This window comes from Pristis pectinata, chromosome 2 (genome assembly GCF_009764475.1).
Source record: "Pristis pectinata isolate sPriPec2 chromosome 2, sPriPec2.1.pri, whole genome shotgun sequence".
Lineage (NCBI taxonomy): Eukaryota > Metazoa > Chordata > Chondrichthyes > Rhinopristiformes > Pristidae > Pristis > Pristis pectinata.
In genome coordinates, this window is record NC_067406.1 from 33,003,462 (window position 1) to 33,026,944 (window position 23,483).

Genomic DNA, 23,483 nt, shown 5'->3' on the forward strand with positions numbered 1-23,483 from the left:
AGTGAGGATGGGAGAACAAAACTATTACAGCTCGGTACAGGGAAAGATCAGCCATTGGTATAAGAAGAAGAGAGAAGACCTTGACCCCAGAGAGAAAACAAAACTAGTGCACCAATTGAAGACTGTACATTGGGCCAAAAGAAAGAGGTAGAAATTAGCACATAGAGTTTCCTATGCTGTAAAGATCCTCTGGAAAGGTCCCAATTATCCAACATCTTACTTTTCCCTATAACACTGCTTTTCTATCTTTTTCACATACGGTATGAATCCAATTCCTTACTGAAAGTGTGCATAGATTCTACAAGAAGAAACTATTTTGAATGTTATGCATTAATAATAAGATCCAATTAGATATGAAAGGTACTGTTTCCTGGCAACAAACTGTGTACCACTGTAAGTGAGAAATGTGTTTGCATTCTGTTATCATTGTTCCAGGACGCAAGTGTAAAAGTGATTCATCTGTTAGCTTCAATGAGTCATTCTCTAATGACCAATCATGTAGAAGGCAAGGTCTTATTTAGGATCCGGATTTTTCTGACAGGTCTGACATAGAGTTGATGACTCTATGACAGGTTGTAAGCTGTAAATGAATAGGATTACTGAAAAAGAAACAATGCAGTGAACATGAAACTAACTCAAAGAGATGTTATGGTAATATAACCTCAAAGAGTTCCTGTAACATCCCTTTGATTTACTGCAGAAGAAAATGTGGTCACAAATCATTTGAATGTTAATGATGATTGGGAGCTAATAACATTTTACCACATTGTTTGTCACTTCACACTGCTGAGGAAAAGTATACTTTGCATAAAGGAAACATACCCAACTATACCTTACATATGCCATTGATGCAGATATCCCTGTTGTTTGCAGCTTCAGTGCACGATGTCCCATCAATCACTGCATCGAGCATTTTCTCTGAGAACTGTCCATCAGTGGGTCGGCAATGCAGTTCACAGGGATTAGCTTAAAAAATGAGAAGATCTCGTTTATAAATCAGCTGGAAGAGTGATTAGAACTACATGACCAGAACATGAGCAAAAACTGATCAAGTCGTAAGTAATTTATTGAAGTTGTTTGTTTCCCTCTCTTGTCATTCCTCTTTCAACAATATTTGCTTTTTTTTCTCTGTACTTTTGTCTCCTCAGTCAGCCTGATCCACAAAGCATACCATTCCCTTAGAAACTGAGCAGATAATGGAAACACTTCAGTATCAGTTTGTGGGAAACAAATTAAAGTTAACATTGGACAATTATTTACTGAGTTAGTTGTAGCTGGTGTCCCATTGTGGCTCCTTCTAGACAGGATGTCAATCATTATATCTGGAGTATAACATTTGAAAGAGTCCAACTTTAAATATCTAGGAACAAAAATAAAGTTGAAGAATAAAAGTGCAAAAACAAGTAACAGCTTTAAAAATAATTATTGATTGTGAACTTCAGGAAGTCAGGAGAACACACACCACTTTTCATTGAGGGGTCAGCAGTGAAAAGGGTGAGAAGCTTCAAGATCTTGGGCATCAACATTTCAGAGGATCTATCCTGGGCACAACACATTGATGCAATCTCGAAGAAGGTACTCCAGCAGCTCGACTTTGTTGGAAGTTTGAGGAGATTCAATATGTCACCAAAGGCTCTTACAAATTTCTACAGATTTACATTCTGACTGGCTCCATCACAGCCTCGAGGCTCCAATGCACAGGATCACAAGAGGCTGAAGAGGGTTATAGCCAGCTCCATCACAGGTGCAACCCTCCCCACCATCGAGGACATCTTCAAGAGGTGATGCCTCAAGAAGGCAGCATCCATCACAAAGGACCCTCACCATCAGGGACATGCCCTCTTCTTGTTACTACCAATGGGGAGGAGGACAGAAGCCTGAAGGCCCACACTCAATGAATCAGAAACAGCTTCTTCTCCTCTGCCATCAGATTTCTGAATGGCCCATGAACCCATGAACATGACCTCATTATTCCTTTTTTTGCATTATTTAATTTTGTAATTTATTGTAATTTTTATCTCTTTGCACTGTACTGCTGCCTCCAAACAACAAATTTCATGTCATATAAGTCAGTGATAATAAATGTGATTCTCAACAACAAAACACAATGCCAACCATAATTTCAATCAAAGTTCATCACTATTGAAACAAGCCTTCTGTGAAGGCCTGTTTCTGTGTCAATGTTAAAACGTATACCTAATAGATGGCTCTAGCTGAACAACCAGTGATGGTATAGATATCATAAGTTGGATGGCCTTCTTTGTGTTATGGTTTCTTTTTTATATATTTTCTATCACAACTATTGAAGCAGAGCAATAGTATCAAATAATAGGAACGTGAAAATGCTTTATTTTCCACACTAGATGATTTGTGGTTCAATAAACATAAACATATGATACATGTTCTGTGATGTTACGTCCAAAAATATTGTACTAATATCCACAGATAATATAACGGATTAATGTTTCATCCACTGTGATAACGGCCATATAGCCTTGATCTGTGTGAGTTAGTTGGACAGCAAAGGAGTTAAAAGTGATCAAAATACCCAAGCAAAAAACACAGCCAGACTGCATAAACGCACAGAGGGGAAGCTTTCATGTAAATCTGATATATTTTTCTTGAAGTCATTTTAATATTATTGGGCAAGATCACATTGCATCAGGCCCATTGCCAGGAACTGCTATCTGAGGACCATACTTGCTCATGGTTCTCCAAGTCCCAAACTCCAGTGCAAGTCTAGACAGCAACCAGGCCACACGCTGTTTTGTGGAGAAGTCCAGCCCACAGAACACTCTGAACAGAAAGGAAAGCTTTGGATGGAGTTTTGTCTTCCATCAAATTATATTAAGTATTTTTTTAATGTTCTTGACATGCTAAAGCATTTAAAAAATAAAACTTAAGTAAACTTAAAATGATAATTTTAAAAAAAAGTAATTATTTTATCATCAACCCCAGAGTTAAGTTTCACAGTGAGTACACAGCAGTTTGGGACATACTTCAGTAAGAAACCACAGGCAGCACGATTCAGCCTCTTTATGTTTCAGGTAAAACACACAGTGGTTGGGAATATAGTATGAGAACAGAACCGACAATTATTTTGACTGATTTGATTATTTTATTCTATGGTAGCTGTTGGTTCCAAAACTTTTATCTGTGAAAGAAATGACTTTAGAAATCCTAATTCAATATCAAAATTCAATTTTATAGTTTCCAATGCCGATCTACCTTTTTGTTGTCACAGCAAAGCAAAAAACAACTTTACCTCTATTGCTCGGGTTATGTATTATTTTGCTAATAAATTCAAGTAATCTTTAAGACATAGGTCTTTGGGGTATTCATTAGTAATTCCTGGCCAAACAAAGTGAAAAAGGAAGAGGAAGAGATAAGCTCAATTATTCAACATTATTCACCCTATAGGGCAACACATAACATTTGAGCACCTAGGTGAAATACGGATGAACTGCTAGTTTCTGTAGAATCATATTCTATAAATATCATTTAGGAAAAACAATTTATATTTGTATGGTTCATGACTCTGGGATGTCTTACAATGATTCAAAGCCAATTAAATATCTTTTGAGGTACAGGCAACGTTGCAGTTAAATCAAAACTGGTTTCCAAATTGCACATAACAATAATGAGATAAATGATCTCAGAAGGGAATAGCAAAGGCATCACTATACACACTTAATAAATCTTTGGAAAGATATGTAGTGGTAGAGGACTTATGGGTAGCCAGAATAACTCCCGTATTTCAGAAAGAAAATAGAGAGCTGCTCTCCTGGGAAAAAGACTTTATCTGTCTTGTCTATGCCCCTCCTAATTTTATAAACTCGACAAGGTCAACCCTACATTCAAGTAAGAATAAAATTCGATGTAATTCCAGAAGAAGAATAATGGGACGAAGGTGGAAAACAAAACTAAGTTACATCATACAGAAAAACAATTGATAAGTTTTAAAGCTGCATGTTATGTACTCAAGTCAGTTCTGTTTCTTTATCCACCAAATCCCAAAACTAATTTTAAGTTGGATGTTGACCTTGGCTGTTTAATAACTTTTCACTTCAGCTATAGATAAGGATAAGTACGAACCTTGCGGGAGAGTATTAAATTGGAGCAGGGCAGACGATGAGAGTATTAGGTAGGAACAAGGGAGTTAATTGGGAACAGCTGTTTTTGGGCAAGCCCACATCTGACATGTGGAGGGTGTTGAAAGACCAACTGCACAGACTACAGGACAAGTATGTTCCATTAAGAAGGAAGGACAAGGGTGACAAAGCAAGGGGACCTTGGATGTCAAGAGAGAGAGGCAGTGAATTTAGTCAAGAAGGAAAAGGAAGCAAATGTAAGGTTCAGGAAGCTAAAATCAAACACAGCCCTTGAGGATTATAAAGAAGCAAGAAAAGAACTCAAGAAGGGAATTAGGAAAGGCAGGAGGAGCGATGAAAAGAGAATCCCAAGGCATTCCACGCAGACATCAAGTCCACAGATGAAACAAAGATTGGTAGTGCTGTAGATAATGTAAAAGATTGCCAAAGGATACAGCGGGATATATCAGTTGCAGATATAGGCGGAGAAATGGCAGGTGGAGTTTAATGGGGCCAAATGTGAGGTGCTGAACTTTGGGAGATAAAATGTAAAGGGAGAGTACACTGTTAGTGGCAAGACTCTTAACAGTGTTGATGTATAGGGGGATCTTGGGGTTCAAGTCCATAGCTCCCTGAAAGTGTCTGCACAGGTTGATAGGGCAGTAAAGAAGGTGTATGGCATGCTTGCCTTTATTAGTTGAGACACTGAGTTCAGGAGTCAGGAAGTTATGTTGCAGCTTTATAAAACTCTAGTTAGGCCACATCTGGAGGATTGCATTCAATTCCAGTTGCCCCATTGTAGGAAGGATGTGGAGGCTTTGGAGAGGGTGCAGAAGAGGTTTACCAGGATGCTGCCTGGATTAGAGGGCATGTGCTATCAGGAGAGCTTGGACAAACTTGGGTTGTTTTCTCTGGAGATGCGGAGGCTGAGGGGAGACCTGATAGAAGTTTATAAGATTATGAAAGGCTGAGAGAAAGATCTTTTTCCCAGGGTTGAAATGTCTAATACCAGAGGGCATGCATTTAAGGTGAGAGGGGGTAAGTTCAAAGGAGATCTGCGGGGCAAGTTTTTTTTTACACAGAGAGTGGGGGGTGCCTAGAATGCGCTGCCAGGGATGATAGTGGAGGCAAATACGATAGAGGTGCCCATCTAAGAGGCTCTTAGATAGGCACATGAATGTGCAGAGAATGGAGGAATATGGACATTGTGTAGGCAGAAAGGATTAGTTTAGTTAAGCATTAATTACTATGTTAATTAGATTGGCACAACATTGTGGGCCAAAAGGTCTGTTCCTGTGGTGTACTGTTTTATTTTCTATGTTCTATAGTCAAATGGCTCCCACTGTTGTATGAACAGAGATGTTTACAGAACTTTTTTTCTTAATAATGAGATTTTAGATTTTAAGTTAGACGGAAGTCTGCCATTTCCAGCCCATGCTGGTGACATTCACTGTCAACCGCTTTTCCCATGAGGCTTGTTATGTCAAATTTAATACAAAAGCCCAAGTAGCAGCCATTCAGTGCACTTGTGTTCGGTACGCTTGTCACTAAAACTGAAAAAAGAGTTTCCTCTGAGAGAGCTGACAATGATAGCTCCTGATGGTGGACATTTATGAACTCAAAGTGCTAAACACATTTAGATTGAAGGACTGCTTTCACATTCTTTGATGCATGACAGGCTTGAGATATTCTGATTTCACCCTGTTTACACAAAACCCAATGGAGGTAATACTGAAGGAAATGCATTTCAAATAGTGGCTCAATACATTCATTAACACACTGTACAACTTTCTGAAATACAAGTGAGCTTGCAGGCTAAAAAAAATATCCATACAGCTAACAGTACTGCCCACCTGCTGTGAAAACAAAAAGAATCCTACAAATATCCTTGAAACTCGCTATGGAGTCAGGCCTCACTGATTTTTCAACATACTGCATTGTAACCAGAGGCAATGTTGAAATATAACGGAGCGAATGGAAGAATCAACATAAGATCTGGCATTAAAACTCTTTTCTTAGATTTAAAATGTAACGCATTTTTGTTCTCCAAAATCCAATTTTAACATGTCAGGGCAAAATGATGAACAGTTTTCAGACAGGTCTACCTTTGCTTAGTGAGCAATTAAGTCTGACTAAACCCAACTCTTGTTGTAGTAGCACACAGTGCTGTAAAGAGAACTGGATTTGGGAATGTATTTTTACTAAAATGACATTTAATTAAAAAAGGTGATTTCAGTTTTAGGGACTGAAGTGATGTACTAATTATTTCGACTTTAAAAGAGTTATTTTCCACTATGTAAACATCAGAAAGGAGTCCCACAACACCTCATGGAAACATGAAAATACTAAAAAAAAAGCCTAAATGTTGTCATAGGATCTTCTTCGTCAAATAAATGGGTTTTAGAGAAGGTCTTGATGGAGGAGTGGAAGGGTAGCTCAAGGGCAACTAGGGATGGGCAATGAAATGCTGGCTCAGCCTGTAAAGCCCACATCCCTTGAATGAATATATACAAAAAGCAGAAAGTCTGAAGTGTAAGAGTAGTAACTTCTGAGATTGCAATGAATCTATTAGTTGCTGAGTGAAAAGGTTGACACAGAGGGAGGCTCTCCTCAAAGTGTGACTATAATGGAAGTGCACTCTGTAGGAATTCCTATCTGTCAGTGTTAATGGCTACACCATCACGCTGATGCTTTTCATTATGCATTCAGCCATACCAAGCTCTGTGACAAGAGTGGAGTTCGGTAGGGGTTAGTGTTTGGACTGCAACTTTTCACTTTATATATCGATGATCTGGATGAAGGAACTGATGGTATTGTGGCCAAGTTTGTTGGCGATACCAAGATAGGTGGAGGATCAGGTGGTGTCGCAAAGGCAGGGAGTCTGCAGAAGGATTTGGACAGGGTTGGGAGAGTGGGCAAAGAAGTGGCAAATGGAATACAGCGTAGGTAGTATGGGGCTATGCACTTTGGTATGAAGATAAAAGGTGCAGACTATTTTCTAAATGGGGAGAAAATTCAAAAAAATCAGAGGTGCAAGGGACTTGGGAGTCCTACTTCAGGATTCCCTGAAGATTAACTCCCAAGTCCTAGTTAGGACTCCTCAGGTTGTGTCGGTAGCAAAGAAGGCAAATGCAATGGAAGCATTCATTTCAAGAGGACTCCAATATAAAAGCGAGAATGTACTGCTGCGGCTTTTATAAGGTCTCACCACATTTGGTCAGACTTGCGTTTAGAATGTTGTGAGCAATTTTGGGCCTCCTATCTAAGGAAGGATGTGCTGGCCCTGGAGGGGGTCCAGAGAAGGTTCACAAGAACGATTCCAGGAATGAAAGGCTTAACATGTGAAGATTGTTTAAATATCTCTGGGCCTGAACTCGATGGAGTTCAGAAGAATGAAAAGGGATCTAGTTGAAACCTACCAGATACTGAAAGGCCCTGGACAGTGTGGATGTGGAGAGGATGTTTCCAGTAGTGGAGAGTCTAGGACCCGAAGGCACAGGCTCAGAATAAAGGGACGTCCCTTTAAAACTGAGATGAGAAATTTCTTCAGCCAGAGGGTGGTGAATCTGTGGAATCTGTTGACACAGAGTGCTGTGGAGATCAAGTCATTGGGTGTATTTAAGGCAGAGATTGATAAAATCTTGATTGGTAAGGGGTTAAGGGTTACGGGGAGAAGGCGGAAGAAATGGATTAAGAAAAATCAGCCATGATTGAATGGTGGAGCAGACTCAATGGGCTGAATGGCCTATTTCTGCTCATATATCTTATGGACTAAGAGTGAGATACAGCGAGGTCATGTGTGCATTTTGAATAACTCAATGAAATCCAAATAAAATACATACCAGCGTGATGGACCGGAATCCAGGTGTAGAGTTCATTTCTGTAAAGAACTGTGTCAAACTCGCTGCACTGCATCTGACGGAATGTAGGTGTCTCCTGTAGACATGGCGTGACGTTACAGATACGGTATCGTTTGCGTTTTCCAGTACAGTACTTTCCGCCAAACTTTGGACTGGCAAAAATAATTCAGAAGAACAATAATGTTTGAATAGCAAGTCCATGCACACTTAAACATAAAGTTACATTTCTCAATTCTATACTGTGTTTACATTATCCTGGAGTCTTTATAGAAAGTTCTTCTGATTGAAAGTGCTTTCACACTTTACAATGAACGATAAATCTGAACACACATTATTTGCATTAATATAAAATCTTTCTCATTCTCACAGTGTTTAAAAGTGCCTCAAGGCGATTAACTCTTGAAGTGCAATCTCTGTGGGAGCAAATAAGCAATGAGATTCCACAAAATGCAATGACAAAACACAATGGCATGAATGACCAAATTATCTGTTTGCTGGTGCTGGATGAGGGATAAATGCAGGGACCTGCACGGGCCACTTTGGAGGAGCACATTAAACAGACATATTATAAGCACCAATGAACGTGCTTAATGGGGCCATTTCCTTGCTAATCTGCACAGTTTATTCTCCTGACTTGCTCCTAGTACTCTGCCATCAATTTTCCTGGTGTTCTCCCAGGAAGATCCACAAATGGACTATTTTCCTTTGGTTTTCCATGGGTCTCCACTGAAATTATGATGGATGCACAAGAGAACTTCAATTCTGTACTTCAGCAATAATATAATGATATCCATCAATAATATCATGATATTTATCAGTTAAACCTAATGAGCTAATGTAATAAGATATATAATACTAAGTGTTTGAATTAATTAATAATAGATCTTATCTCTGTGGTTATGAGTAAAAGATTATGTGCTTTGCTGCATTTTTGAGGCTATTGGGCCCTTGCTGAAATCTACACATTGAAATGAAACAAAATTTAACCTGTATCCATCTTGTGTGACTGACCAGCTATCCCAGAAACCACCACAGTGAACCATCACTGCATTCCCTCTGCCACAAGTATATCCTTCTTTAGGTAAGGAGATTAAAACTCTCATACTCAAATCCTCTGGCAATAAAGGCCAACATATTTTTCTTATTTTGCACTTGTCTTACCTGCAATGCAATATTCTCTATTACTGCTGCAATATATTCTGCATTCTGTTTTTTTTCTTTTTACTAACTCGATGTACTTATACAGTATATGGCATAATCTATCTGGATAGCATGCAAATGAAAGCTTTTCACTTTATCTTGGTGCATTGTGACATAATAAACCAATACCAATACCATTTGCCAACCTATCATTTTCACAACCTCAGGCTGTCCCAAGGTGCTTTATAGGCCTTTCTGATGAAAAGGCAAACTTTAACTCCAATTCTCTCTCTACAAATTGTTGCCTGACTTGGGTAGTATTGGACGTTTTTGCTTTGTAGCTATATTACCTTTCGTGCATAATCACTGTCGGCATGTAGGGAAGGACAGAGGAGGAAAGAAGTGAAGGAATAAGGAGGGACAGAAGAAAGGGAAGAAAAGAAGGAAGAGAGGAAAGAACATGCATTTATAAAGAACTAATTCTGTCTTGCACTCCTTCAGGATTAACTTCCCAAAGATTTATGACTACATCTTTGATCCGAATTCATGCTGTCAGCATCCACAATCCAAGGAGATTCATTCATGAATGCATTACGCTACCAAATGAAAAGTTTATCTATATAATTACACTGGAATCTTCTTCATATTGACATTAAGTAAGGAACAATTACTGACTAAACCATGGTAACATTAGTTTTTAAAATAATAAATAAACATAACCTACACAAATCCAGCCTTAAGTTTAAGCATTCATTTGTGAATATTTGTGAAAATTAATCAATTTCCTATCTTGTACTAGTCACTGAAAGAGCAATTCAACTCATCCGATAATTGAACAATGCATTATTGTAATCATGTATATGAAATTATAAACATGCTTGATGATTCCCTAATGCACTACTCACACTGCATCATAACTCATGCTGTTTTATCCTTAGTGACATCCAATACACAATCAGAACCACCAGCTGACAGCAGTAAATGCCAAATTATAGTTTTGTTATAGGAAACCATCAATCTGTTTGTGATGTTATCAAATTAGAATTCTATTTGGCCCTCTAGATGTTCTTTCAGGTATCATTAGACTGAAAGCAGGGGGACTTTATTAGAAATGAAATGTCCATTCTGCCAATTAAGATCATGATGGTCCAAAGATCAAATTCATTCATTTATAATGGAGTTTTCGGGGTCTAACTCCTGACATTCACCTGTGTCCCTACCTCTCCCTATTGAGTTTATAACGTGTTGCTGAAAGCCTTCTGGACCCATTCCAACCTGCTACCTCCCCACAACAAGTTTAGGATTATTTTTCTCTTCTTCATCTCCGTCCCTAAAACCTCCCATGAAACCTCTGAAAATCCTGATGTGCCATGAGTTCCACTTCCAAAATGACCTCCACTACCTGCTGCTGCCACAATTCATCCCTACTTTATAAATCTGAAAAAAAAACAATAAATGCTAACAATTGGTCAAGAAGCATCTGTGGAAAAGGAAATAGTTAACTAAGTGTGGTGAGCACTGGTTGAGCCTGATTTCAATTGTAGGGAAGTTACTGGAGAGAATTCTGAGGGACAAGATCCACCATCACTTGGATAGTCAAGACCTGATCAGGAATAGTTAGCATGGTTTTGTGCATGACGAATCTGACAAATCTTTTGAAGATTTTTGAAGAAATAGCTAAGGGGCTAGATGAAGGTAGAGCAGTGGATGTTGTCTATATGGACTTTAGCAAGGCCTTTGACAAGGTCCTGCATGGCAGGCTGATCTGGAAGGTTAGATCGCATGGGACTCAGGGGAAGCTAGCGAGGTGGATTCAGAATTGGCTCAACGATAGGAAGCAAAGGGTGATGGTTGAAGGTCGATTCTCTGACTGGAGGCCTGTGGCTAGTGGGGTGCCCCAGGGGTCAGTGTTGGGACCTCTGTTACTCATTATTTATGTAAACGATTTGGATATGAATGTACATGGCACGATTAGCAAGTTTGCTGACGATACTAAATTAGGGGCTCTTGTTGATAGTGAAGCAGGTTACAATGAATTGCAAAGAGATCTTGATCAGTTAGAGAGATGGGCTGAGGAATGGCAAATGAATTTCAACTTAGATAAGTATGAGGTGATGCATTTTGGATGGTCAAACCACGGTAGGACTTATACAGAGAATGGCGGGGCACTGACGAGTATTGTAGAACAGAGACACCCAGGAGTACAAGTGCACAGTTCACTGAAAGTGTCCGCGCAAGTAGACAGGGTGGTGAAGAAGGCGTTTACCATGCTGGCCTTCATCAGTCAGGGCATCGAGTTTAGGAGTAAGGACATTATATTGCAGTTATATAAGTTGTTGGTGAGGCCGCACTTGGAGTACCGTGTACAGTTTTGGTCACCCTGCTATAGGAAGGACATTGTCAAGTTGGAGAGGGTGCAGAAGAAGTTTACGATGATGCTGCCTTGACTAGAGGGCCTGAGTTATAGGGAGAGGATGGCCATGCTGGATCTTTATTCCTTGAAGCATAGGAGAACGAGGGGTGACCTCACAGAAGTTTATAAGATCATGAGGGGTATGGATAAGGTGGATAGTCATAGTCTTTTCCCCAGGGTTGGGGAGTCCAAAACTAGAGAGCACAGATACAAGATAAGAGGGGAGAGATTTAAAAGAGACCTGAGAGGTAACTTCTTTACACAAAGGGTAGTGAGTACCTGGAATGAGCTGCCAGAGGAAGTAGTCAAGGCAGGTACAATTGCAACATTTTAGAGGCATTTGGATAGGTACACGGAGAGGAGGGGCTTGGAGGGTTATGGGCCGAATGTAGGCAACTGGGATTAGCAGGGAGGATGTTGTGGTCAGCATGGGCCAGTTGGGCCAAAGGGCCTGTTTCCAAGCTGTATTGCTCTATGACTTTATGACATGGAGTCATGACAATAAGGGGAGAGCACCATTTGTGCACTGCCTGCATTGGGTTGAACAGGTAAAGGTAAATCTTGCATCTCAATTAGCATGCTACTTTTCCGGTGCTGCCCAATTTATCCCCCAATCGGTTGGAAATCTTTCCTCAAACATTTTATGTTAAGGGCACAATACAAATATGGTTGTACTTCATACACTTCTAAAAGTTAATTCCATTGACTTCAATTTCAGATGCAGAAGAGAAATGGCTGCTAAATATTACATATTTAATACAGACAAATGAAGATGGACAGGGGGTGGGGTAACCTCACTAGTTTTAAATTTAAATGCTTCCTTGATTTTATTTTTGATTTAAACTCCACTTGTGATAGTTCAGTTAACTGTTGTTACACTGAATTGCTTGACTTTGGGTGAAGGTGGGGAAGTGGCTCAAGTCACTTCCTCAGCCAATGTACTGCTACTGATCCCATTTTATATGTCATGCAGAAGGAGCTGACGCACCAGGTTTCATGTGTCTGTGACCATTTTCAGATCAAATTGTGTGCCCCCAGAATTTCATCTAGGTACTTGCTGGTTGGCACAGACTCATAGCAAAGTAGCAATGCCCATTGTCTTGGGATTCAGGTGTTAATGAATTCTTCCGCAGTGAGCCCAGGACCAAAATTGTCATGCATTGACCCTTAAGCATGCCATTAAAGGCACAGTTAAAGGTCAAGGCAACTGTTTATTATAAAACTGATGACCTTTCATCAATACAGTGTTGATGAAATATCATTGACCTGAAACATTCATTCTGTTTCTCTCTGTCAGATTCCTGCCTGACCTGCTGAATATTTCCTGGATTTTCTGTTCTTATTTTATATTTCCAGAAGCTACAACTTTTTTTGCTTTTCTATGTTCTATTTTGAGTGCAGATGAATTGCCTTTGTTAATAGAGTATGTGTTCATGCATTAATATGCAAAGTTGCACTAATTGGAGATTCTGGTTATGTTCATTAGAAATTTTGTCATGGGACAAATAATGACCAGTTCCACATCGATCCAAGAATGCTTGAAATACCATTGCTTCAAACAATGCTCTGGTGTTCCCAGCAGTTTCTTTAAACTGGAAGAAAAGCCTCTTGAATAAATTTGTTAATGAGTGGCTAATCCACATTTCTGGACCTTTTCGGTGAATTTGATCACTGTTGAGCAAATCAGATTTCTGATCTGTTCTGTGCATTTTCCTAGTTCTTAATTCAGTTTCAAAGTAATTGTATGTCTTATTAAAATTGCCCTCCTGTAGAACTGAAGAGAGCAAGTGTGCTCCTTCCTGGCTCCACAGCACTGCTGAAGTTGCTGCTTGTCCACAATCACTCTGGCCCTCCTCACCCCTTCCCAAGAAATATCCAGCCCTTCCCAAGAAAGCAACCAGTCCAGCTCCACGCTTGTCAAATCAATGAGCTGCCTTGGGACTGACATCCATAGTGCGTCAACAACAAGGTGATGTTGCTTGAGGCCCAAACAGGGCTTAACTTTGAGTGAGTTTTGGGCCTTCAATATGCTTCAAGACAAGACATTGACCAAAATAAATAATTATCCCGCTATGACTTTTTCCACTCCCTTTGAACTAATTTTCATCTTGACATTCTTGATAATCTTATGAAATTATTCAAGATATGAGAAGCCATTCATGAGAACAAGAAAAACTGGTGCAGAAGTAGGTCAATTGGCCTTGGTACCACTTTCCTGTTCATTTTCATCATAATCCTTCATTCCTTTACTGTTTAAATGTCTGTCAATATCTGCCTTGAATACATTCAATGGCTCTTCATTCACAGTTCTCCGGGGTAGAGAATTACAATAATTCATGACTCAGGGAGAAGAAATTCCTCAAAGGACTGTAGCACAGTTGTCAAATACTATTTCCCAGTCATAAATCATGTTGACTATTTGATCGTCGTACAATTTTTTAAAATGCCCTACCATTAGCTCCTTAATAATGAATGTCAGCATTTTCCCAAAGACAGATGGTGGGCTAATTTACATATAATTTCTTGCTTTCCATCTCCTCTTCTTGAATACTAATGTTACATTTGCAGTTATCCAATCTTCTGGGAGCTCTTCAACATTATCCTTTGGTCCCTATTAACCTGCATACTCACACAGGATTGCTGCAATGTCTCTCCGCTGCTTGAACTCCTGCTCCACATGTGCGTGTGCAATGTGACCAAGAGCCCCAGGTGCTCCATCCTCCATCAACAGCCTCTGGGCGGTTTCCAACAGGCACACACTCACCGTTAAAACACCACTGAAACAAAAAATGATTTGTTTTGTTACAGCAAAAACAGCTGATGAAATAAACTGAATTGCAAATGCTTGTGATGCATGCTTTGAAAACTAGGTTACTGATTTTGTTACCTGAACTAGAGAGGACACTTCTACAATTTTACATTTTTCAGCTCTTATCTTCCTTTGTTCATGCTTTCTTTTATGCATCTCTCATTAATCTATCAGCTAAATAAAGTTATCTATAGCTTATACCCATAGAAATCCTGGCCTTATCCTTTGTCCTATCCATCCCTCCATTACCATTTCTGCAACTTATAATTAGTTTTCTCTCTCTTGCAAATCTAAGCAAGGGCCTTTGACCTGAAATATTGATTCCATTTCTCTTCCCACAGTTTCTGCCTGACCTGCTGAATGCTTACAGTTTGTTTCTCTTTCGAGTACTATCCATTCTCCTTCAAATTTGCATTCACCATGCTTCCCAATAAAATAACCAATCATTGACTCTTCATTCTTACAAATGCCATCCTATTTCCAGACTCTTTTAATCTCAAAGTCCTTGGATGTGCTGCAGCCTCCCAAATTCATGGCCTTCTTTGCTGAGCTCTTTATTTCATGGATTTCTGCCTCTGCCTCCTGAAATGGCATTTATCAAAGCACAGATGACAGCCTCAATGGTAGTAATAATAATAAACCTCATCTCTTCATCCTTCTCACTCCATCCACAGCCATTGATGAGGTTGACCACACCATTTTCTGTTCAATGACCAACCATAACTCTGCAGCTGACTGGGGCTGGACCAACCTGGTAACATTCTTAAGCCTCGTTTTAGGCAGAGAAAAAACTGCAATAGTTTCTTCCAAGGACTGGTCAATCTCAATCCCTGCCCACCTCTCCTCCACATGTTGCCTTAACAACATGATCTGAAAACACAGTGGCCTATGAATATTTTGATGTGTGGGGAGCTGCTTTGAATTGGCTGTGCTCAATGGGGGAAGGAATGTTTTCTTTGAGAACTCATCACTGCAAAATTCCACGCTACACAAAGCCCAGATTTTGTGTGCTGGAGCAGGGGACTAGCATGCCTAATGTGCTGAAAGATCTTTCTTTTAAATTCCACCATTGCCCTCAAAATTCTCATCCTTGATTTCAAATTATTCCTCCCCCTCCCCACCCCCTCAAACCACCTCCCCAATCCCTATGTTCACCTCCAGGTCTATAGATCTGACCGAGTTATCTGTGTTCCTCCAATTCAGATCATATGAGTATCATAGATTGAAGTTTACATAGAACATTACAGCACAGAACAGGCCCTTCGGCCCATGATGTTGTAGCGACCTTTTAACCTACTCTAAGATCAATCTAACCATTCCCCCTCACATACCCCTTCATTTTTCTATCATCTATGTGCCTATCCAAGAGTCTCTTAAATGTCCCTAATGTATCTGCCTTTACCAGCACCCCTGGCAGCGCGTTCCACACACCCACCACTCTCTGTGTAAAAAACTTACCTCTGATATCCTCCCTGTACTTTCCTCCTATCACCTTAAAATTATGCCCCCTCGTGTTAGCCATTTCTACCTTGGGAAAAGTCTCTGACTGTCCACTCCATCTATGCCTCTTATTATCTTGTATCCTTAATTTTAATTGCTTAACTTCAACTAAAGAAGATCAGGAGGTGAGCATAAGACATAGGCATCTGAGTTTCACCCATTTTACAGAATGTCAGGACACACCTCTGTGGGTAAAATTTCTGACATGAAATGACTTCCTACTACAGATGATTTGCTAATGGCTAAGGGCTGTTGCATTTCCTGGTTTCACATTAGCAGCAACCAAACAAACTTCACAACTTTACCATCTGCAGACCACAGGCATTTCCACTTCAGCCAATTTGCAGTCTACAAAACATTAGTCAGCATGGCTGGCACTTCCAACCCCTCTCACACCAGAGCATGACACATCACCTTACTCCAACTGTTTTGAAAGTACAGGATTTATATACAGTGGAAAGGATTTTTTCCCTCCTCTTCCTCCTCCTCAGCCATCAACCAGTACTGTCCCATCAAGCCAACTGCGACCCCCGGAAAGGTAAAGGAGCTCCACTGGTAGTTGGAAACTTTAATGGGGTAAAAAGGCAGGATGATGCAGTAATGTATTTTGTGATGCTGGCGTATTATCCTCATATTGTCATGTGAGTGAAAGGAAAAGACGTTTTCAGACAGGATCTTGCTAGTTATCTTTGAGCAGAGCCTCTCTGATTTGCAATAAAACAGATGATACTTATTCTGTGCCCAGTGGGAGGTCTGTGGTTTCACAATCCCTATTCCCTCTGACATTTTACATGGGAAATTTCTCTTCTGTGTGAGCTATAGCTACATAGTCAGTCACTGGGCCAGATCACTCGAGGAGACATCTGCCTGCCACTTGCTGATCAATGCAGCTACACCATGTGCTACTGGTGATGATGGAGGGATCTGCCGACCACCAAAGTGGGTTTGGCAGATTGCTCCCATGGCCAACTCCATGCCACTTGTTGTGTGTTTTCGTGATGTCAGTCCGAAAGTTGCCCCCATTCCCGAAAAATCTGTTTACCAACTTCACACACAAGACCCGAATTCCAACTTCACATCTGAGACCTAAATTAAAAAAGGAAAGTGTGAATAAAAAAAAAACTGCCAGGGTGCCAACAGAAGAGCTTATTTTAATTGTTTGGTTTCTTGGAAACAGTAGACCAGAACAGCATGAAATAAGTGAACATAACTGACAAATCAAAACATGTATATTGAGATATTGATGAAAAGAAAATGTTTGCAATTCATGTTTTCAATAGCACAAGCCTTTAATCCCTATCAATTCCTTTTTTGTTTATACTCTTCAGATGCATCTAATTATAATGTATCAGTCTGACACATTCTAATGGATTTTGACTTCGCTGGGATTTGTTACAAAATTAAGCACTGTCAGTGTGGTTTCCGCATGATTTCCTGGTTTAGAACTAACTACAGTGTTATAAACTTAAATTCCTACTTGTGTTTTTGGGCCATTGAGATTAAACAAACTGCTAAATTAACTGTTTCTCTTCAAACTTTTACCCCTGTTTATGTCAGTGACTCCCAAATACCAAACTTCATTGGGAGGATGGTAAAGTTAAGGGTGAATTGGTGGTAAACCGTGCAGTGTGGAGGCTCCAAGGTGGGGGGGGGGGGGGGGGGAGGCGGGGGGGAAGGTGGCAGTGATGAACACAATTCTCTGAACAGACAGTGGGGAAGAACATCAAAGGAAACAATGACCATTTTTGTTTCTCAGGAGGCACAGTGACACAGTTGTCAGTGCTGCTACCTCACCATTCCAGGGCCCCCCAGTTCAATCCAAACCTTGGGTGCTACCTTTGTGGAGTTTTCCTCTGTGGCTATGAGGGTTATTGCCTGTCATATCCCAAATAAATTGCTGTAAATTGCTGCTAGTGTAGGTAAATGGCAGAAAAAATCTAAGGGGAGTTAATGTATACGTGAACGGGAATAAATTGTAGGACTACAAGGAAATAATGAGGAGTGAATGGATTGATGGGATTGTTCTGTCAGCAGCTGACATTGAGCTACATGGTCTCCTTCTGTTTTACAGTAAGTACATATTTATATTAAATTATATCAAATCAGCTGCCAAGTTGTCTTAACATTCTGCAATGAAAAATTGCTAATTATTAACCTGGCTCTTAAGGAACTTTTAGGGAACAGTGATTATAATATAATAGACTTTGATATAAAAATTTGAGGCAACTTAATTCAAGCTATACTCTGTGGTTAACAACCTTGAGACAGGATACCCTGAGGCCCTCTTCGTTGATGAGTATGCCACCACCATAACAGACTTTATCAGCAAGTGTGTGGAGGACTGTGTACCAAGAAGGACAATACAGGTGTTCCCAAACAGGAAACCATGGATGAACCGGGAGATCCACTCCCTACTGAAGTGGAGGACTGCTGCACACAAATCTGGTGATCCTGATCTGTACAAGAAATCCAGATATGACCTTCAGAAAGCTATCAGGGATGCCAAGAGGCAATACCGACTCAAAATAGAGTCCCAGATCAGCTATCAGCTATGGCAGGGCTTACATGCCATAACAGGCTACAAAGACGGAGTTGGGCTGCATAGCTAACAGCACATCCCTTCCTGATAAACTTAACGCATTCTATGCGTGTTTTGAACAAAAGGGAAGTGGATTGTTACCACCCACCCTGACAGACTCCAGTGCAACTGAACCTGTGGTCACCGTTGAGGACGTAAGATCAGTCTTCCGGAGAGTGAACACGAGGAAAGCATCTGGCTCAGATGGCGTCCCTGGATGTGTGCTCAGATCTTGTGCTGATCAACTGGCAGAAGTATCTGCAGACATACTTAACCTCTCCCTGCTTCAATCTCAGGTCCCCACCTGTTTTAAGAAGACCACTATCATCCCGGGACCGAAGAAAAGCAAGGTAACATGCCTCAATGATTACCGACCAGTGGCTCTGACATCCACCATCATTGGTATTGGTATTGGTTTATTATTGTCACTTGTACCGAGGTAGAGTGAAAAACTTGTCTTACAAACCGATCTTACAGGTCAATTTGTTACACAGTGCAGTTACATCAAATTAGTACAGAGTGCATTGATGTAGTACAGGTAAAAAAAAAGAAACAGTACAGAGTAAAGTGTCACAGCTACAGAGAAAGTGCAGTGCAATAAGGTGCAAGGTCACAACAAGGTAGATCATGAGGTCATAGTCCATCTCATTGTATAAGGGAACTGTTCAATTGTCTTATCACTGTGGGGTAGAAGCTGTCCTTAAGTCTGGTGGTACGTGCCCTCAGGCTCCTGTATCTTCTACCGGATGGAAGAGTAGAGAAAAAAGAATGTCCAGGGTGGGTGGGGTCTTTGATTATGCTGGCTGCTACACCAACACAACGAGAGGTAAAGACAGAGTCCAAGGAGGGGAGACTGGTGTCCGTAATGCGCTGGGCTGTGTCCACAACTCTCTGCAGCTTCTTGCAGTCTTGGGCAGAGCAGTTGCCACAGCAAGCCGTGATACATCCTGATAGGATGCTTTCTACGGTGCATCAGTAAAAGTTGGTGAGAGTCAAAGGGGACAAACAAAATTTCTTTAGCCTCCTGAGAAAGTAGAGGTGCTGGTGAGCTTTCTTGGCCATGGCATCCTGAAGTCAATGACCAGCTCTTTAGTTTTGTTGACATTGAGGGAAAGGTTGTTGTCATGACACCATTCCACTAAGCTCTCTATCTCCTTCCTGTACTCCGATTCATCACTGTTTGAGATACGGCCTACAACGGTGGTATCATTTGCAAACTTGAAGTGCTTTGAGAGGCTGGTCATGGCACACATCAACTCCAGCCTCCCAGACAATCTTGACCCACTGCAATTTGCCTATCGCCAAAACAGGTCTACAGCAGACGCCATCTCCCTGGCTCTACACTCAGCTCTGGAGCATCTGGACAGTAAAGGCACTTACGTTAGACTATTGTTTATTGAATACAACTCTGCCTTCAATACAATAATACCAAGCAAATTTGTCACCAAACTCCAAGACCTAGGAGTCAACACCTCCCTCTGTAACTGGATCCTTGACTTTCTAACCAACAGACTGCAATCAGTGAGGATAGGCAGCAATACCTCCAGCACGATTATTCTCAACACTAGTGCCCCACAGGCAGCGTCCTCAGCCCTCTACCCTATTCCCTATACACTCATGACTGTGTGGCCAGATTCTGCTCTAACTCCATCTACAAGTTTGCAGATGATACCACCGTTGTAGGCCGTATCTCAAACAGCAATGAGTCGGAGTACAGGAAGAAGATAGAGAGCTTAGTGGAATGGTGTCACGACAACAAACTTTCCCTCAATGTCAACAAAACAAAAGAGCTGGTCATTGACTTCAGGAAAAGGGGCGGTGTACATGCACCTATCTACATCAACGGTGCTGAGGTCGAGAGGTTTGAGAGCTTCAAGTTCCTGGGAGTGAACATCACCAACAGCCTGTCCTGGTCAAATCACATAGATACCACGGCCAAGAAAGCTCACCAGTGCCTCTACTTCCTCAGGAGGCTAAAGAAATTCGGTTTGACCCTTTTGACTCTCACCAACTTTTATCGATGCACCATAGAAAACATCCTATCTGGATGCATCACGGATTTGTACGGCAACTACTCTGCCCAGGACCGCAAGAAACTGCAGAGAGTTGTGGACATGGCCCAGTGCATCATGGACACCAGCTTCCCCTCCTTAGACTCTGTCTTTACCTCTCGCTGTCTTGGCGAAGCAGCCAGCATAATCAAAGACCCCATCCACCTGGGTCATTGTCTCTTCTCTCCTCTCCCATCAGGCAGAAGATACAGGAGCCTGAGGGCACGTACCACCAGACTTAAGGACAGCTTCTACCCCACTGTAATAAGACTATTGAACGGTTCCCTTATACAATGAGATGGACTATGACTTCACGATCTACCTTGTTGCGACCTTGCACCTTATTGCACTGCACTCTCTCTGTAGCTGTGACACTTTACTCTGTACTGTTATTGTTTTTACCTGTACTACATCAATGCACTCTGTACTAACTCAATGTAACTGCACTGCGTAATGAATTGACCTGTACGATCGGTATGCAAGACAAGTTTTTCATTGTACTTTGGTACAAGTGACAATAATAAACCAATACCAATCTGAAGGCAAAGGCAACTCTAAATAACATAATGTATGATGGTCTGAGTGGTGAGTTGGTAATGATAAATTATGAAGCTACATTAAAATGTATGCACTAAACAAACAATGGGTAACATTTAGAGATTTAATATGTAGTTTACAGTAATTATATATCTTGTCAGGGTACAAAAACACAATGGGAAATTGGTCTAGTCATGATTAATGAGAGAAGTTAAAAACAGTAATAGATAAAAAGTAAAGACTTATGATGTTGCCAAAAAGTGTAATAAACCTAAGGATTGGAAATATGTCAGAATTCGACAAAGGAAGATCAAGAAATTGATAAGGAAAGGGAAACAAGAATACAAGATTAACCTAGCAAGAAACACAACAATAGATTGCAAAAACTTCTGTAGAAATGTAAAAAGGAAAAGATTAGCACAAGTAAATGTCAACCCTCTGCAGACTAAACAGAAGAAATTATTGTGGGGAATAAAGAAATAATGGGGAAATTAAAAATTTATTCATGGAAGAAGATGTAAAAAACATCCTGAAAATAGTGGAGAGCAGCTGTTCAGAGTGAATGAGGAGGTGAAAGAAATTAGCATTAGATATAAAATAGTGTTGGGGAAATTAATGGGACTGAAAACTGATAAATTATTAAACAAAAGGAGAGTACACGGTTTTGAGGGTAATGTATTGGTGTAGATTATGTATATGTTAAGACAGAGTAGGAAGAAACGGGACATTTTCAGGTTGGCATTTTCAGGTGGGTTGTTGCAGGCATTAGTGCTGGGGCCCCATCAGATGAGAGGACCATGTTTGTTGAAGATACTAAGGTAGTTAGCAGTGTGGGTTGTGATGAGGATGCAGGCAACTGAATGGGTGACAGCCTGGCAGGCGGGTATGTAGAAACACATGAGGTAATCACTTTGGCTGATGAAATAGAAAGGCAGGATATTTTTTAAATGGTGAGAGAGTGTTAGCATTCAGAGGAAACTGGATGTCTCTGCACATGAATCACTGAAAACGAATGTGTGGTAATAGCAAGCAATGAGGAAGTTAACCATGACATTCACCTTTACTGCAATAAGATTTGAGCACAAGACCGCTTGCACCAAATATACGGAGCCCTGTTGAGACTGTACCTGGAATATTATGCATAGGTCTGCTTTCCATTTCAATAGAAAAATATTCTTTTGTGACTAAGAAAGCGCAGTAAAAGTTCACCAAATTCATTCCTGAGATCAGAGTTCATCCAACATGGAGAGATTAAGCAGATTGGGCCTATATTTTCTTGAGTTTGGAAATATGAGAGGTGATGGAAACAAACAAAATTCTTATGGGGATCGACAGGTTAAGTGCACGGATGTTTCCCTTGGCTGGGGCACAAAGGACCAGGAGTCACAGTATCACAAGGGCCTGTTACCGTGCTGTAAATAAAATTAAAAATTAAAAAATAAGGAGTCAGTCATTCAGGACTGAGATGTGAAGACATTTCTTCGCACAGTATGCAATGGATCTTTGGAATTTTCTATCCAATAGTGCTGTGGATGGTCGGTCACTGAGTATATACAAGACAGAGGCTAACAGATTATTGGACATGAAAGGAATCCTGGGATGTGGGGTTCATGAAAGAAAATATTGCTGAGGTGAAAGATCAGCCAAATGATCTCCCCTCTACTTCTAATGTTCTTACCCTCATCCATCTGGAAAGAGAAATGCCTCATTGTGCTGGGCAAGCAAGAGTCCTCCATCCTTTAGTCTTCTCTCCTCCCCTCCTCCATCCTTTATTCTCCCCCATCCTTTATTCCATGGTCTACTACCCTCTCCTACTGGATTCCTTCTTCTTAAGCCCTTGGCCTCTTCTATCACCTCTCAGCTTATTACATCTTTCCCCCTACCTTCCCCCTCTCATCTGGACTCGCCTATCACCTGAGCTCACCTATCCCTTGCCTGTGTGTGCTCCTCCCCCTTTCCCCACCTTCTTATTCTGGCTTCTGCCCTCTTCTTTTCTAGTCCTGATGAAGGGTCTCGGCCTGATATGTCGACTGTTTATTTCCCTCCATGGATGCTGCCTAACTGGCTGAGTTCCTCCAGCACTTTTTGTGTATTGCTCCAGATTCCAGCATCTGCAGCATCTCTTGTGTCTCCAGTCTACACATCAGAGCATGCAACAAAAATGAATACAGAGACTGCAGATGCTGAAATCTGGGGCAAAAAATAAACTGCTGGCAGAACTCAGCGGGTCAAGCAGCATCCGTGGAGGCAAAGGGATGGTTAACGTTTTGAGTCGAGACCCTGCATCAGGATTAACAAAAAATGTAATTGTATCAAAATAATCAGAAATAATATGAATATGAGTGGAAACCTTTGCCGAAATATAATGGATAGATTATAGTGTTAAGGGTAATATTACAGTAAATATTATCTCAACCAGTCCTTGCTGCTCAGTATAGGAACTGATGATATTCTGGCTTGAACATGGTATTCTAGTCATCAACACAACCAAAGTTTTCCCTGGA

General features: G+C 40.7%; 1 protein-coding gene across 1 annotated transcript in view; it reads right to left on the reverse strand.

The window, feature by feature from the left end:
- The window catches only part of LOC127580526 (A disintegrin and metalloproteinase with thrombospondin motifs 12-like), a 391,205-nt gene that overhangs the window by 104,155 nt on the left and 263,567 nt on the right, over positions 1–23,483 (reverse strand). The window contains exons 11-13 of the mRNA XM_052034119.1: positions 14,136–14,281; positions 7,934–8,103; positions 833–966 (exon numbers count right to left, since the gene is read on the reverse strand). Coding sequence (XP_051890079.1) covers positions 833–966; positions 7,934–8,103; positions 14,136–14,281 — 450 coding nt within the window. The remainder of the gene's footprint in view (positions 1–832; positions 967–7,933; positions 8,104–14,135; positions 14,282–23,483) is intronic.